Below are 15,922 nucleotides of genomic sequence, written 5' to 3'. Positions count from 1 at the left end.
GCAATGTCAATACGAGCCGCAGTTAACTGGGAAGCGAGCATTACGCTACCTCAGTCGAGTCTCTCCGGCACCACCACCAGTCTGCGTAGACCGACAACGCCGACGAGTCCTGTCCAGATCCCCAAGCGAAGCCATCATGACGCCCGTCACCATGCAAAGCTAGAAACATCACATCATCGACGAAACCCCAGAATTTTTCATCCTCCAGATTCAATTTCGCCGTCTGTTGCAGCCCTCCTTGCTGTGACTGACATCCCGCGATCCCCAAAGACGAAGACGCAAGGCCGATTCGCCTCTTACCGTTGATGAGATTGTGAACGACCAGCATGTATCGGAAAAAGAGCTTAGCTTGTCTCTCAGTCGGAGACCCATGGACTTACTATTGTCGCCGCCAGAGGATTTGATGGATGATGATTTAAGCGCCACTGAGAGCAACATGGGCTCAATGCTTGCCAGGACTACTTCCGCAGACTCTGTTCCATCGCTCGGAGGGGAGTCCTTTGCTACCGACGTGTGCTCTTCGGTTGATACGCCTGCAAGCATTGGCATCTCGGCGCGGCGTAAGCACAGCCCGGTACGCAGGTCCTTGGAACCTATTCGATCACCATCCGAAGATGGTGCCGAGGAGCATCCTCTTGCGGTTGTTGACAACCTTGGCCTAGAAGATTTGGAGACGCCAGCTGCCGAACTTTCAGATGAGGGCTCTACTTCATTCTTGCAGCCTTTTAAACCGCTGCGATCTGCATTCAAATCAAATTTGACAGCTTCTTTACGGGCCTTGCGCTCGGCAGCCAAGTCTTTTTCAAGCATCAACTTCCCGTCCATTCCGCCAGATGACTTTCTCACTCGGTCTATTCTCACAATTGACCCGAATGTTCCATACATGGATGAACGACGTCCCCCGATGACTGAGGAGATGCCATCGGCTGAATTGCGCCGCTATCTCAACCCTACGACAAGTGCTCACATCGACCCCCAGCCAAAGACACGCGCAGGCACTTTCTCAGCTTCGATTCAAATGCAAACCTACAAGGTCCAGCGTTCTCAATCCGCCCCACCGTCACCGCGCACGCCCTACACTGCTGGCAACCCGTCCAAGTCTGCATCCGCCCCCAATCAACACCCAGGCAGGCCAGGCCAACAGGCTTTCGCCGTCCCAAGCATGCGCCAACGAGAAATGCGGGAGAATCCCGACTTTATCCGTATTGCAGTAATGGAAATGGCGATGCGGCGCCGAGGAAAGCTTGATAATCAGAAGCCAGGCCGGGCTCGCTGGGCTCTCCCACCACGCAAAACATCACTGAAGCCCTACGAAGTTGGCTCGAATGGTGTTCCAGCAAGGTGGGTACCTCTGCCGCATCCGTGCTAGTTGCTGCGATACCGTAGCACTGTTACGGAATACCACTATCTGATGAACGTCTTGCCACTCAACAGCCCAACCTGCCATTCCGACGGGCACTAGTGTCATCAGATCAGAGACGTGGCATCTCGTCCTGAAAGAGGAGGCTTACAGAGTACGTAATACGCCCACCACTCTTTCGTGGGAACGACGCAGCGAAAAAGTTTTTCTGGCCTGTGCCAGGGCAAGGGGTATCGGGACCCTAAACATTGCCAAGGAAGTCGTGGAACACGTCATGGGGCGGGCTTTCATGCAGCGGCACGTTGCAGCAGCAGCTTTTTACCAGGGCCAGACCCATGGACCGGAGAGCTGCGACCCAGCCGGTGGGAGCAATCTGCCAATGGAGGAGGAAGTGTGCAACGCGATCCGCCGAGGCCCCACTGTCGAAGCATTTTGGAAAGCGTACCGAATCGGCCGCGAGGAAAATGCCGAGACTGGACCCGAGCTGCGAAAGAAGGGGCTCATCGATGTGGTTGAGGGTTCCACGGACGGAGCGGACAGCGACGCAGTGGAACGACGAATATTTTCTGCCCCTGGGGCTTGCGCATTCTGCAAGGCACCACATTCCGACATTGAGGTCTTGGAACGGAAACTTGACTTGAGCCCTATAAGCAAAAGAATCAGACGGAAGGCCCACACACGCCTTGGTGAGAACTAGTTGCTGGCCGAGAGGGGAAAACGACAAATGCAGTTTATCCACGGGTCCTTTGACGCTCATGGCTTTCCTTCACACATCGATTCATCTCTTTGTCTCTTTGAGGCCCATATTTCGCAGCAAAGAGACGATCTGCCTTTTCATAGAATGAAATTGGCTATTGACTGTCACACAGGGGGATTACCTGCCACAATATTTGTTTGCGGCTCCACCAAGTCCGGCGGTCAAGGTTATACTGGATTCAGCTGCGAGTGGAACGACGCGGGTTGCCCGCGCAGGTGTGATTCGGTTATCTGGGCAAGAGTGGGAAGTTTGGTATTATTCCTGTTACATAATGTTTCTTTTTTTTTCCTTTTTTTCCCTTTTCTTTCTTTTTTATTCTGGAAACCTCCTGCCGGTTGGTTTCTTAGATGGGGTCGTATATGCGTATACTTACAGCACGGAACTTGGCGCATGGCCGGTGATTTTTCTTTTCCTTCCCTTTCTTTTCTTTCCAATTGTTTTTTTTTCTCTAGGGCATTGGGAGCGTGGGCATTGGGTAGGGCATTGTATGAATAAGCGGTCTAGCATTTTCAGGATACCTTTTTTGCCTTACGAACAGGGCTTGTCTCAGGAAGCCCAAGGCAATCTCAATTTTTGACATGATCTTTTTATTTTACCACCATGCATTCATTGGTGCAACCACACCACCTTTCCGGGGGAAGCAGTTCTGGACACATTGCATTTAGGATGCATGGCTACCCAACGCTGCATCTTAGCCAGAGCTGGACGATGGAGCTTTAACACTATCGGCTATCGGGTTTGTGGATGATTTGACGAGTTTGGAATATTACACCGCCTCAAGGCACAGATAGCACCCCCGCGGCCAGCTAGTTGCAGCCATTTGAACTTTTCTTCCCTTCACATGAACGATGTTATTGTGATGCTTGTGTCCGTGGAGTGTCGCAGTCCACTAAATAATATCCCTCCATTTGCGGGGTTCATATCCGGAAACTCATCCCAGCCCGATATATTGCGACTTGCCTAATGGGGACGGACAATTGCTTTGTTAGATTGTGAGCATAAGCCCAGGAGGGCGGGAAAGGACTGGCGATATGCAATACCAACCAGAAAATCAACAAGGTCCCTTTGTCATAGTTTGAGACTTTTGTCGATGCGCATGGATCTAGAGCAACAAGAATGCCGTGGACCGAGAAGCAGGCCTAGCCTCTATCTCTACACGTGCAGAGCATCCTGAAAGTGTGCAACTCGGCTGGTGTCCGTGAGGTGTGAACAAAAGAGATTGGCATGCTGTAACGGCAGTCTAGTCATGGCTGAAGGGGTGGTTATTCCTGTGCTTGGCCATGTTGACGAAGAATCGGGCTGGTCGCAAAACACTGCCTCCAACGGAACAGCGACCAACAAAAGGAGCAAATTGTGCCCGTCAATCGGTGGGCCTTGATCCACGTGCTAACGATTAGCATCGTGTATCGAAGCCCACCCCCGGGTGCTATGCGTCGGCAGGAGCAGATCTTGATGCTTCTCCAAACAGGCCTCTCACTCGCCCAGCCATGGCGGTTTGTAGAATATAGGGTGTCAACCTGGAGATACCCGTCTACTTGTGACCTCTAGTCGCAAGCAAAACGTCATTTAGACTGGGCGTCATTCTCGGCACATTAGATCATTACATCTCGAGATGCCGCCCCGTGGAGTTGACACCGGTTGTCTTGTTAGCATGGTTCTGTCGACCTGGCAGGCCAGACGTCACTGCTCCAACTTGTCCAGGCTACAGCACATATCTGATATCACGTAACGGTATCTGAAGAGCGTACAATCCAGTAATACTTGCGACTCCGTTCAACGAAATGGGCTTGGCTCTGAAACTCTGACGTTCAAGTTAAGCAAGCCCTTTTCCACATGGCGAAGAAACCCTGTGGACCTAGAAACCACCTCCCTGGCCCGAATCGAACGGCACAACCACAACGGCAGGATATCAAACGTCTTGAGTGCAGATTCTCTGGGGGAGAGCTCCCTCATGCGGGGCGATGGCATACTGGACACTGCGAGGAGTCTTGCTGATAAGACGCCGGTCGTTCCCCAAGGTATGGTCCCACGGCATAGGAACTCATTCCTAAAGGACCATTGACGTCTTGCTGAAGCTTGGGGGGCAGTGCCATGGGGTAGAGCGCCTTTATCACGGATCCGTCGTTTAACGGTGCCTTGTTCTCGCAGCATTGCCTGCCAAGACTGCAACGGTTGCTCCGCGGACACGTCTTCTCAAAGAGGTCGTGATTGGACTGTCGATGGGTGGTTGGTGATGGGCTTTTTTTTGATTGTCGACGAGGGGAAAGGTACTATGGTGGTGAGTGGCACTGCCGGGGAAAGCGGGACATGAGCTGATCTCGATCGAAGGCGGCATGAAGCCAGTGTAGGGGGGTTACAGGGTCGATAAGCTAAAGGTTAATTATTGGATCAATCCATAATCGCTTTTCACGTGTCGCCGTGGTGATCTTGGCGAAAAATTTCTGTACGACTCTGCTGCCCCCTTTAAGTGGTGCGGGAGCACCTTCTCTTGATAACGAGATGCTAGGCAGTTCACCCAGCGGCCCAATGGTGTCGCTATTTACTGTTATTACGTTTCTTGTCCTTGGCATTGAGGCCTGTGGTTGGGAAGTCTACCTGGTTGGTGTAAACGGAGGGCATGGTATGGAACTGGCCTTGGAGTGGACGTCTCTCGGCAGGTTGTACGGCGTTTGTTGAAGTCGGTGTTCTTGCTATGGATACAGTCGGTGTACTTTCTGTCATGAAGTTTTGAGGGGTATAATAGGTATGGGGTCGTGTTTTGGGGGAAGTTGGGTAGGGAGTTGATGATGTGTCTGCTAAGGGGGTGGGCGTTATGGGCGATCTTGCGTACGAGGAGTGGGATTCTGCTGATTTGATGAGAGACGTATTTGAGGATGCTGCTGCTGTGTATAATGAAAAGTATGAGCGTGCCATGAGGGCGTTTGAGGGTGTCAGAGGAGGGGATTCGCAGGCCAAAGTTGGTATTTCAACTCGGCCAAACGATATAGAGTCATTGCTGTCACTCTCGAGAAGTGATGTACAGAGCCAGGCGTATGAATCCAGACTCAGGCACGCCGCCCTTCTCAGCCTGCTAATGTGTATAGCTGGCATGATGCCCGTGGACGTTGGCAATATCCTGACATTGGGCGTTCAACTGCGGCGATTTGAGCAGATATTCGTCCGATGAATAGGGACGTTTCATCTCTCTCTTGAAAGCCTAAAATCCGTCAATAGAACTCCTTGACAATTATTCAGCATCTGGCTGTTTAAGAAAATGAACCCAGCCCCTTGTGGCGTAGAAGATACCATCCTAATACACCTGTTGGCATATGATCCTCTCAAGTTGCTTCGAGACAAAACCCTTTCAACCAACCATGCACTGTATAAGTATCCTAAACATGGTGGTGGTGATGATGGAGTACATAATATTCAAGGACTTTCTGCCACTGGGCTAGATATCGGCGTCCTAGAGACACCTAGGTCAGTGTTTTTGCCACCATTACAACACACTGGTGCGGCTCCGACAGAAGATCGGAAGACTTCCCATCTTATTCTTCATCATACATTCGTATCGCTTGAAGTATATGTTAGTGAACCAAGACCGGCGATTGGTCCTGGGGTTGTGCCATTACGAGTCTTAGGAATCAAATTTTACCACTGTTTATGCTGCTTGCAAGCGAACCTCGCGCGTCAAGACTGTTATATCGCAAAGCTCTATGCTCTTGTTCCAGCCGTCAGCACTGTCAAGCTCCCATTCCGTGCGCTATGGGCTTGTCGACATTGGCGCCATCACAACTACGGCCGAGACAAACTTGCTCAACATTGTGCACCACAACTTTACCATGTAAATGCCGGATGCCTCGAGTCAAATAGTCTGCGCTGAAATGAAAATTACCAGAGGACGAGAAACGCACTATGGTGCGGGGGATTCTAACGCGGTCCCCTTGTTCATACCGTCTTGGGCTCGTGGCTCTACGAACCTTGCAATCCCGCGGTCGAAAAAAAAAAAAAAGAAAATTCGAAGCTATGAACTCTTGTAAGTCATTTCGCTTCTTGTAGACCGTACGTATGCTCCATCGCATCCCAACTGGGTACTTTGGAAAAAGACCCCCGGCTTCAATCACCCACAACAGAACTTATCGAATACACCAAAGGTCCAGTCCTTGACCCTGTGAGCCAGAATCTACATTAAACATGGAGGCCATGAACATGTTAATTCACTCTTCAGCAGCGGAAAACAGCTACGGAGGAGCTAGAAGAAGGCCCATGACCGACTTGACTTACGATCCTGCACCAGAGACTCTAAACTAGCCCGCCCGACGATGCCAATCTAGAGCATAACTTCAGTATATGACTTAGGGTACTGGTCATGAATCAAACAGCCGACACCCGCGTTATGTTCTGAAAGAGTGAGCTCTTCATCGTATTACCGCTGATATACTACAAAACAAAACTACATCGCACCAGACAGCAACTGGTGCCGGAACCGCCTTCAGCAAAACTCCCACGGTTGGTCTCGCAACTTCCAACTCCTGACCTACCCCGTCTAAAGTCTAAAAGACGTGAATCTCCGTGCCGCTCATGACGTGATACGTCGCCAACTTACACCCGCACCGACAACAACTATGCTCCGCGTCCTTGTACGTCTTGGAGAAGTAAGGATACACGCCCCCCAAAACACTACATAGAAAGAACAGGCCGGCCATGAAGCTTTGTTCTATTAGCAACATGGAACAAAATATGGACGCACGAGTACAGAAAACGTACTGTGTACCGCTGCTTATCTTGCGATGAACCCTTGTCACAGACAACTGTCGACACCCTGGGCACCGAATATGTCGCGGCCACCGGGCCAGGCCCTTCAGCGGCGTGGTATCCGACTCGGCCATGGTGTCAAACGACGTCGCCTCAATGCCGGGGAAGCGCTTTTCGACGAGCACCGGTTTATCGTCTTCGCGGGGGAAAGCCATGGTGATTTCCAGAAAAGGCAGCTGAAGAGGCTACATGTGGTTTTCCTCTAGTCGACGCTGACAAGAGCAGCATGGCTCGGTTTAATATATAGACGACGTCTCATCCCGGGTGTATTCTCGTCGCTTTGGGTGTCGGGTGTTGAAGCTACAGAGAAACGCCACACAAGCCACTTTGGGCTTTCGTATTTCGCAAAACGACAAAGCGGCGACACACGAAGCGTTTTTGACATGCTACTGCCTTGGGCCATCTCCCAGGACAGGTTGGCAAGCGGCCAAGAGTGTGCGGCTGACCAAGCCAGCAAACACCGAACCGGGCGACTGAGGAATCTAGGCTTGCTCTTCACACCCACCGGATTCCTGGCAGCGGTACGGAGTACCATTGATCTAGTACTTGGCTTATTTTTCACGCCCATCAAGTCCTTTTTGGGAGCCGCTCCACAGTCTGTTGCACCGCGTAGAGCCGCGAAACAAAGTTATTCCCGACTTGGCATCGCGGGCGCCGATGCATCATCTTCACGATGCCGTCAACCGGGCAGGTTGCGAGTTTCAGCTCGACAGACAAAAAACAAGCGCCTGCGGAGACCCGAGCCAAAATAAATCTTCACACGAGGATTGTCGAAGCCGGCAAAAGAAAAGGTTCCAGAGGGAGTCGAACCCTCGCTGGCGGAATCAGAATCCGCAGTCATGACCGTTAGACCATGGAACCGGCTAACCCGATATGGGGCTATTCACGGCCACAATTGACCTATGTTCTGCGCTGGTGATGGCAAGAGTTGCAAAGGATGGAGATTGTACGTCTCTCTTCGAGACTGAGAGAAGTGTAAATGATGTCAAATCCCGGCTCTTGACCCTTCCAGAGACGGTAACCTCGCATTGTGTCGGTGCGGTTGCTGCCAAGTCGCTGGGGAGAACGCAGGGTCGAGCTCAAGCTGAGGTTATACCTAGTAGTTGTGATATGGTGCATGCCTAGGTATTTGGTTGCTTGCTAGTCTGATGGTAAGGTTCCATGTGCCAAGAACACAATAAGTTAGGAAGTCTGCTCCCTGATCTGGAGCATCGTGAAGAAAGATATTTGTACGGGACTGTGCCAATACTGGCTTGGTACTGTGTTTATACCATGGGTAGTTATCGACCTCAGAAAGCAGGCAATTTTCTGCTTCAGAGCTCAACAGGTCTCGGCTGCTAGCCATGATCATAACTACAGCTTTGACATTGGAGTAATTCGGTTTGATTGCGCAGGATATTCGACCCTGTGCTAAAGCCGTTATCGATAAGCCCGTTTAATGCTAATGCGGGGCAACAAGGTCTCAAGCTCCTGCGTGTGCAAACGCTCACGCTGCCTCTACCCCACGTCCTTCTCCAACCTCCATCACCAGAAAGCTGCCAGGACGGCAGCGGAACTGCGGCCAAGATGGAGACGGCTCTGAAATCATGGGGTATGCATATCGTCATTGACGCCGCAGAACCGGACCAAGCTGACCCATCGCAGAGCTCGACAACAACATCGAGTTGGTAGACCCCAAACGCGATGCCCTGTACAACTACGACGCCCAAGGTCAGAAATCCATAAACCAGGAGAAACCATGGGCCCGAGACCCAAACCACTTCAAGCGCGTCCGCATCAGCGCCGTCGCCCTCGTAAAGATGACGATGCACGCCCGGTCCGGCGGTAACCTCGAGGTCATGGGCCTCATGCAGGGCTACGTCGACGGCGACACCTTTGTCGTCACCGACGCATTCCGGCTGCCCGTCGAAGGAACCGAGACCAGAGTCAACGTGCAAGAAGAAGCAAACGAGTACCTGGTGGAATACCTCGACCTGTGCCGCGCCCAGGGGAGACAGGAGAACGTGGTAGGCTGGTACCACTCCCACCCCGGGTACGGATGCTGGCTCAGCGGCATCGACGTCGAGACCGAGGCAATGCAGCAGCAGTTCCAGGACCCCTTCCTCGCCGTCGTCATCGACCCCGACCGCACCATCAACGCCGGCAAAGTCGACATTGGCGCCTTCAGAACATACCCCCATTTGCACAAGGCCGAGGGCCCCGGGGGCGTCACGGCCGACGGCTTCCAGGCCGTCCCGCTGGCCAAGGCCGCCGAGTTCGGTGCCCACGCCAGCCGCTACTACAGCCTCGAAGTGTCGCATTTCAAAAGCACCCTCGACGCCCACCTGCTCGAGCTCCTCTGGCACAAGTACTGGGTGCAGACGCTCAGCCAGAGCCCGCTGCTGACGAACCGCGACTTCGGAAGCAAGCAAATGCTCGACCTGAGCTCCAAGATCAAAGAAGTCACGACAAGCCTGTCGCGGAGCCGAGGTCAAGGAATGGGCGGTGGCGGCCCTGGTGTCAAGGACAAGACCATGGAGAAACTGACACAGGATACAAACTTGATTGCGACAAAGGAGAAATCTGGTCTGATGGCGGCCGAGATCAAGGCCAAGGTGTTTAATGAATTAGGTGCCAGGAGTGCATGATGTTATGCCGCATGCCAGGCTTGGTCGTGGTACTTTGACGCTATAAGGGATACATTTAGATGGCGTTGGCAGACTCTGAATTGATACGACTTGTGAAACGCGCAGCCGGCAAATCCGTGAATATAGTAGTGATGTGCACTGTGTGTAGTACAGATGTCACTCGATGCAGTTTCGATGAGGACCAACTACGCTGATGTTATGCGCCTCGGTTCGTTGACTTGCCCACCTACTTCCACAGGTTGTCGTTCCATGGCTGTGGTAATGGTGGCCCCAGCTACGCACGATGGTCTGATATAGAGACAAAATGAAGAAATGAAGCTCTTGGGCCGGCGCCAGAGCCAATAGAAGTATAAACCGCCAATTTCTGGCGACACCTACCCTACGGCAAATCCGGGTCCAAGACGCCAAAGACACGTGTAAGACGGCTTAGCGAACGTGGACGATGCAGCGTCCGACACACTAAACAGTGGCAGTAACTATGCCGGGTGCACATGACTAAAACAGTGCGAATGGTGTCTTGTGTGTTCAACTTGGCCTTGGATAGTCTGGCTGATGCTCGGAGCATGCCGGCATGTATCTAGAATGGGCAGTCTGAAGTAAGTGTACCGACTTTTGTCGTCAATCACCTCCAATGCATCATGGCCGTTGATTTACGCGCGACAAGGGTTGCACACAACTCAGTCTCCGTGCCTCCAAGAATCCAAGCTTAATCGGAGACTGCCACGTCCAATGTACGGATGAAATGGCCCATAAGTACTCCGTACACGCCACAATGGTAAGCCGTGGCTGCACATATGCGTAGGATGATGGCAGAATGATGGCATTCATGGCGCAGCTTTCAGATCCGTGGTGTTCGACGCGTGTATTCGCATTCCATCACCTCGTCTGTGCCATGGACTATACGTTATTATTACATGGCTAGGAGTGAAACCCTTGAAGGCTTCTCCTTGTGTTGCTATTGCAAAGGATATTGGCATTGTAGAACAGGAGTAGCATCATTGTTAAGATGGGCAGCCTTTCATCGCAATCAAACTTCATGTGTGAAGTGAAGCACCCAATCCTCACCAGAGTGTGAACGGACAGGTGGACGAAACCTAAAGCGTTGATGCACGCGACCATCTCACGTCCCGCGGGGGTGTTGGAGACGATACAAACCAGCTGTGGCCATCCATTTCAGGGGATTGACTGAACTTTGCTGTTTTCAGACCCGGCGAGTAATTTGCTGGATGGGACTAACGAAGCTTGGCGAAAATTGCCCTTCAATTTCGCTAGTGTATTGTATCTGCCAAGGTCAAGTCAAGGGCCACTCGACCCACAAGCCAGGGACACTAATGCGCTTGCCAGGCCATGATTCCCAGCTTTGCTAGGGTGAGCTTAGCGTCATTCGCACCTTGACGTCATGGATTGTTGAATTTGGTGTTGTTTAATCTGAGATGCAACGGGCTTGCGCCAACACGGAGCAAATCGTGCTGGCCATCAAAGAGCTCTGGCGTTTAGAGAGGGCAGCGACTGATTGAACGGTAGACGCAAGTATTGATATAGTGTTGCGAATCTCCTAGGTTTACTCGTGTGTGTCGACTGCATTGCTACTGTCACTAATTCGTTCGTCTCGAGGCTTGTTGCTTTGGGCTCATCTGCGCGCTGAAGCTGTTGTGGAGTCTGGTAGCATACTCCGTATCAGTCCAGCAGTATTAACAGCTATCCAAAGAGCACATGTGCAATGTTTTTGGTCCTGGCCCCTTCAGTTCCAACTACGACGAGCGGGAAAGCAATTGGGGCGCATGATGGGTCGCTCGATCTGACCTCCAGCTTGCCTGGTAAGGCGCAAGGATTGGGAACATTTTTTTGTTGTCGCACGGGAAATCGCATGGCAACAAGTCTATCGGCATGTGCTTCGTGGTTGAAGAGCAGTGTGCAGCGACGCAACATAGCGGCCATATGTCGAGACACGGGGCACAAGCGACGTATCCTATGGGTGTCAGAAGCTGGATGCTATCGTATCTGTGAAATAAAATCATTTTCTCTCATGTACAATAGTAACTCTCAAGCTGCCAAGCAACAGCGCCATATCGACAGCAAAGGACGTCGTAGGTCTTGCTTGTCGTGCCATTGACAACTGGCCTAGTCAATACTAGCCGAGACCGAAGGGATGTTCTTGTTGCTGGGGTATCGTCATAAATATTCATTCGCCCTGTAACTTGGCGAAGCACATGAACGGACGGAGCATAGTATCGATGTAGTGTTGCCACTCCAGAGGTGAAACCGGGAGCTCAATGCTGACGAATGTTGAAATCATCCCGTCTAGCCTTGTCTTGCCAAAAGGGGAGGAAGGTGCATCCTAGGCACCTTCCCGGTTACTACGATAAACACACAGAAGCACACACAAGCAAATACGATATTTCTTCCCCTCCCATCTCTATCCGCCTCATTAGCATGCATCACCATTGCTCTGCGCCAGACATGGGCGACATGCAATAACCTTGTTGTACCATTGCAAGTGCTAAGGCATGTCGCACGCCGCACAGGGTCAAATCAGCTCGCCAGGGCACATTTGCATCGGCTGGCGGTAGCCCATCGACGGCTGCCGCAGATCACGATCTCCACCGACACCCCTCCTCATTCGACCTGCGACTCGGCCTAATTCGTCTGTGTTGTAAGATACTTTGCTCCGTAGTTTTGGAGAAGTTACAGATACGGCTTAATTCAGGCGCCACTGAGCGGTTCAGAACAAGACATGGGAGGGGGACATTGTGGCGCTGCCCGGCTGCCGAAATCGTATGTACGCAGGCAAACAGGCCGACGGTACTACTCAATCAGTCTCGCCCAAGGCAGTGGCACTCCAAACCTCACCCCCTGGCTACGGAGCTTCGATCCACGTCGTTGGTGTTGCATCGTCGATGACGTACTCGTTTGCTTCTCTCAACGTCACTCACACTCCCTGCTTAATCAAGGTTCTGGCAAACGCCGGTCCAGTTATGCACTGAGCCCAACATGACGGAATCCCTCCAAGATTGACGGCGCTCGGGTTGGAAGGTAGTTGGTTCCCATATCCTGTGGTCCGTTCCCTGTCGCTCCTGCTTATAAGCTCATCCATGCCCCTTCGCGCGGCATGAGTTTCGACTCTGATTCCTCTCTCCATCCAAACTATAATCCTATAATCCCCATCCCTTAATCTACACCCTCCCAATATACCCACTGTAACGAACAAGCTGATCTTGTGATACCCCGAGACGAATTGAGGTCTCTGTCTCTTCCCTCGCTTTTTGTAACAACAGATACAAAACTCGGCCGCCTCAGGCGTTAATAGCCTGTAAACAATATCCGCAGATACCCACACACCTTCGAAATACCAGTATTAATCACAATTAAACGATCCAAAATGACTGCCAACGTCAACAAGCCCACGGATATCAAGCAGAAGGAGGCGGATATCAACCGAAAACTTCAAATCTATGGCATTTTCAGTGCTTTCAAGCAAGGCAAAGTCCCCTCTGTAGGTTATACGGACGAGAATATGCGCCAAATCAAAAGCTTTGGCTTCACAAGCTAATACTGTCTTTAGAACGACCAAATAGATGTTGCCTTGAACAGCTTCCTCGCCTCCAGAGCACTTGGTAGCCCCCCAGATAATCTTTCCGAAGATGGCAGGATTCTCATCGCGGACACCAGAGAGGTCATCCGACTAGCCAAGAACCTCCTGCTCTCCAAGAACGAGGGCAATTTAATTCAGGATTTTATCTGGCAAACCACTCAGTTTGATCCGAAGTCTGTCCAGGGTCCGAGTGCGCCAGTGAATAAGGACCAGGCCAAGCGTGATGGTGATGAGGCTCTCGAAGGTTTTCGAACCCTGGGAACTCTGCTTATTACCAATGGCCAATTCCGCAAGCTACGTATGTTGGCTCTACAACCGTCGAACCTTAAACCTGAAGCTAATCGATAAACAGTCAAGGATACCACTATCCTCTTCCGCGACATGGCCGGCGATGCCGCTACTAGCGCTGCTGGTCGCATCCGCCCGTCGGAGGAACAACTCGGGGAAATGGACCGGGCCGCCGAAGATAATACCTGGCACGACAAACCCGACTTCTCGAAAGAGAACCTTAGAAAGCAGGCCAAGGGCATCTATGGCGGCAGTCCGAAGAAAGACGCGCAGGACATTGCCAATTCCACAACTAATGCTGCACTGCCCCAGGGAGTAGATTCCGGCAGAGTCGACACTGTTGCTGCACAGAGTGCCGTGCAGCAGAAGGTTGACGAGAAGATAGACCCGGAGACCAAGGAGCAGATCAAGAAGAGCAAAGAGGAATATCGTCGAAGAGCCAAGGAGTACTTCAACAAGAAGATGCCGGAGGAGCGCAAGGACCAAATAATCTTCCGCCTCAAGAAGATGGTGCTTGAGTGCCAGCAACATCCTGAATACTCCAAGGCCATTCAGACTCTCCTCCGTCTAGCCGAGACCTATGGAGGCCATGGACGCGACCTGGGCAAGGAATCTACCGGCTCTGCTAAGCAGGCTCGCTCTGGATTCGCAGCTGCCGAGGCTGATCTGCGTACACTGATTGAGCGATTTGCCAATGGAACGTCTACTTCGAATCTTTGGGAATCCATCGGCCAGATTTATAAGGATGCGGACAAGGATTCTGAGCTTAAGGACTGGTTTAAGAGCCTGGATAACTTTATTCGCCGGTGCCTGCTGGAGCAAGGCTACATTCTCGACGAGTCTTCCAACAAGGAGTGGAACCGCGTCTATGAGAAGGGCAGGTTCTTGCTCCGTGAGAAGTACCGCAGCCACACTGACCGTGTCATCGACGAGACCAAGTTCATTGCCGACCAGTTCGACCAAGACCCCCAGAATAAGGCCTTCGGCGATGCTGTGCAGAAACTATTCAATCACCTTGGAAACGATTCCGCGGGCAAGTCTGTCTTTAAGCCACACCTCGTCAAGGACTTGACAGATACTATCCTCCCTGCCGTTTTGATGAACATCAACTACATCCCAATCCCTCGCATTGAGTACTCGGACTCGCAAGTTGATGCTATAATCGAAAACTTGATTCTTGAGAGTGACAACTTTATGCCTAACATTGCCGAAGTGTCGAGCGAGCACTTCTTCCGTTGGGGCCGCAAGAAGGTTGCCAACAAGCATCACAACGTGGTTGACGTTAAAATTTCGGGCGTCCAGATGGATCTCCGCGATGTCAACTTCCATGTTAATCGAAAGAAGGGCTTTCCATCCTTGTCCGACACTGGTGTTCTTGACATCTTGTTGCCTGGGAATGGCCTGTCGTTCAGGATGAAGGTTGCCACGGCTCACAAATCCGACAGTCAGAACATCTTCAAGGTTGAGAAGGTGGATGTTGACTTCAAGGGTCTCAAAATCAAGGTCAAGAAGTCCAACCACAAGCTCCTGTTTGCGATTGTTAAGCCCCTCGCTCTCAAGGTCCTCCGCGCTCCTATTCAGAAGGCAGTGGAGAAGGCTATCAAGGACGAGTTTAACAAGCTCGACTCCCTCCTCTGGCAGATCAAGAAGGATGCTGACGCAGCCAATACCGGCGATGTTGAGGACAAGGCCAACTTCTTTAAACGTTACTATGATGCGGCCCAGAAGCGCTATTTGGAGGGCAAGGAGAAAACCAAGGAGGTTGCATCAGACAAGAAGGTCAACATTGCCATGACGCTGCAGGACAGCATCTTCCCCGAGGTCAAGATGGCTGGCGGTGTCAGTTCCAAGGCAACCGAGTACAAGGAACTTTCACGAAAAGGTGACAAGTGGGAGAGCCCCGTCTTTTCCATTGGCAGCGCCAAGAGGAGCACTGATATACCTCCTGCTCCCAAAATCGAAAACAAGATTCGACCAGCGACCAACGGACGGACGAATGGCCATACTAACGGCAGCACCAACGTTCACCCCAACGCTAATGTGAACATTGTCAATGGCAAGGCGCCTCTGTCGTCTACCCCACTCGCGGCGCCACTGGATGTCAATGCCGGTAACGTTCACCAGACCATCGGTGGGCGTTAGGGATGTGCCGATGAGTCGATACTATTCATGAAGAATTATGACGACGAGGGCGGGGAAACACAGACGCTATACCCATTGAGTCAGCAGGATGCGCCCTCACATTGTGATTGTGATACCATGGCTTTGGAATGAAGTAGAACAGACGTATTTTGTTTTGGGAAGAAAAAGAAGGATGTGCAGGATGCTACGCGACGCAAAGTTGAACTAGTCTTAATTTCCTTGAGTCCTCTTATGAATTGAATCTGCTAAGGTAGTACTACAAATAAATATCGTTTGTGCACAGTGTTGATGACTAATACGACGAGATATCTTCCTTGTGAGGCTCCAACGACCCAGCCAGGGGTGGAGTGAGTTGTGGTGGG

The 15,922-nt window shown here is 51.7% G+C and overlaps 7 protein-coding genes and 1 non-coding gene across 8 annotated transcripts; 5 read left to right on the top strand and 3 right to left on the bottom strand.

Annotated features, from left to right (window-relative positions):
* Positions 1 to 370: 370 nt before the first annotated feature.
* Positions 371 to 1,369, top strand: J3458_020278 (uncharacterized protein; the record flags this gene model as incomplete). Its single annotated transcript, XM_066121944.1, has 1 exon — positions 371 to 1,369. One exon carries the CDS (start codon positions 371 to 373, stop codon positions 1,367 to 1,369), a length of 999 nt encoding a protein of 332 aa, XP_065973123.1.
* Positions 1,370 to 1,634: 265 nt separating this feature from the next.
* Positions 1,635 to 2,057, top strand: J3458_020277 (uncharacterized protein; the record flags this gene model as incomplete). Its single annotated transcript, XM_007813576.2, has 1 exon — positions 1,635 to 2,057. One exon carries the CDS (start codon positions 1,635 to 1,637, stop codon positions 2,055 to 2,057), a length of 423 nt encoding a protein of 140 aa, XP_007811767.2.
* A 1,488-nt stretch (positions 2,058 to 3,545) lies between these two features.
* J3458_020276 (uncharacterized protein) lies at positions 3,546 to 5,283 on the top strand (the record flags this gene model as incomplete). Its single annotated transcript, XM_066121943.1, has 1 exon — positions 3,546 to 5,283. Exon 1 carries the CDS (start codon positions 4,930 to 4,932, stop codon positions 5,281 to 5,283), a length of 354 nt encoding a protein of 117 aa, XP_065973121.1. The 5' UTR covers positions 3,546 to 4,929.
* J3458_022574 (uncharacterized protein) lies at positions 3,735 to 4,559 on the bottom strand. The gene has a single exon (XM_066123071.1). It carries the CDS (start codon positions 4,266 to 4,268, stop codon positions 3,891 to 3,893), a length of 378 nt encoding a protein of 125 aa, XP_065973122.1. The 5' UTR covers positions 4,269 to 4,559; the 3' UTR covers positions 3,735 to 3,890.
* Positions 5,284 to 6,649: 1,366 nt separating the features above from the next.
* J3458_020275 (uncharacterized protein) lies at positions 6,650 to 7,066 on the bottom strand (the record flags this gene model as incomplete). Its single annotated transcript, XM_066121942.1, has 2 exons — positions 6,650 to 6,806; positions 6,864 to 7,066. 2 exons carry the CDS (start codon positions 7,064 to 7,066, stop codon positions 6,650 to 6,652), a joined length of 360 nt encoding a protein of 119 aa, XP_065973120.1.
* Positions 7,067 to 7,700: 634 nt separating this feature from the next.
* J3458_020274 lies at positions 7,701 to 7,772 on the bottom strand. Its single transcript has one exon. It is a non-coding gene; the product is annotated as a tRNA-Gln (tRNA).
* A 640-nt stretch (positions 7,773 to 8,412) lies between these two features.
* RRI1_2 (COP9 signalosome catalytic subunit rri1) lies at positions 8,413 to 9,718 on the top strand. Its single transcript, XM_007813575.2, has 2 exons — positions 8,413 to 8,502; positions 8,556 to 9,718. Exons 1-2 carry the CDS (start codon positions 8,478 to 8,480, stop codon positions 9,536 to 9,538), a joined length of 1,008 nt encoding a protein of 335 aa, XP_007811766.1. The 5' UTR covers positions 8,413 to 8,477; the 3' UTR covers positions 9,539 to 9,718.
* A 2,586-nt stretch (positions 9,719 to 12,304) lies between these two features.
* On the top strand, positions 12,305 to 15,843 carry J3458_020272 (uncharacterized protein). The gene is made up of 3 exons (XM_007813574.2): positions 12,305 to 13,031; positions 13,101 to 13,428; positions 13,483 to 15,843. Exons 1-3 carry the CDS (start codon positions 12,918 to 12,920, stop codon positions 15,558 to 15,560), a joined length of 2,520 nt encoding a protein of 839 aa, XP_007811765.1. The 5' UTR covers positions 12,305 to 12,917; the 3' UTR covers positions 15,561 to 15,843.
* The last annotated feature ends 79 nt before the right edge of the window (positions 15,844 to 15,922 follow it).

Source organism: Metarhizium acridum (assembly GCF_019434415.1).
Source record: "Metarhizium acridum strain ARSEF 324 chromosome Unknown scaffold_572, whole genome shotgun sequence".
Classification (NCBI taxonomy): Eukaryota; Fungi; Ascomycota; class Sordariomycetes; order Hypocreales; family Clavicipitaceae; genus Metarhizium; species Metarhizium acridum.
This window is presented reverse-complemented; position numbering and strand designations above follow the sequence as displayed.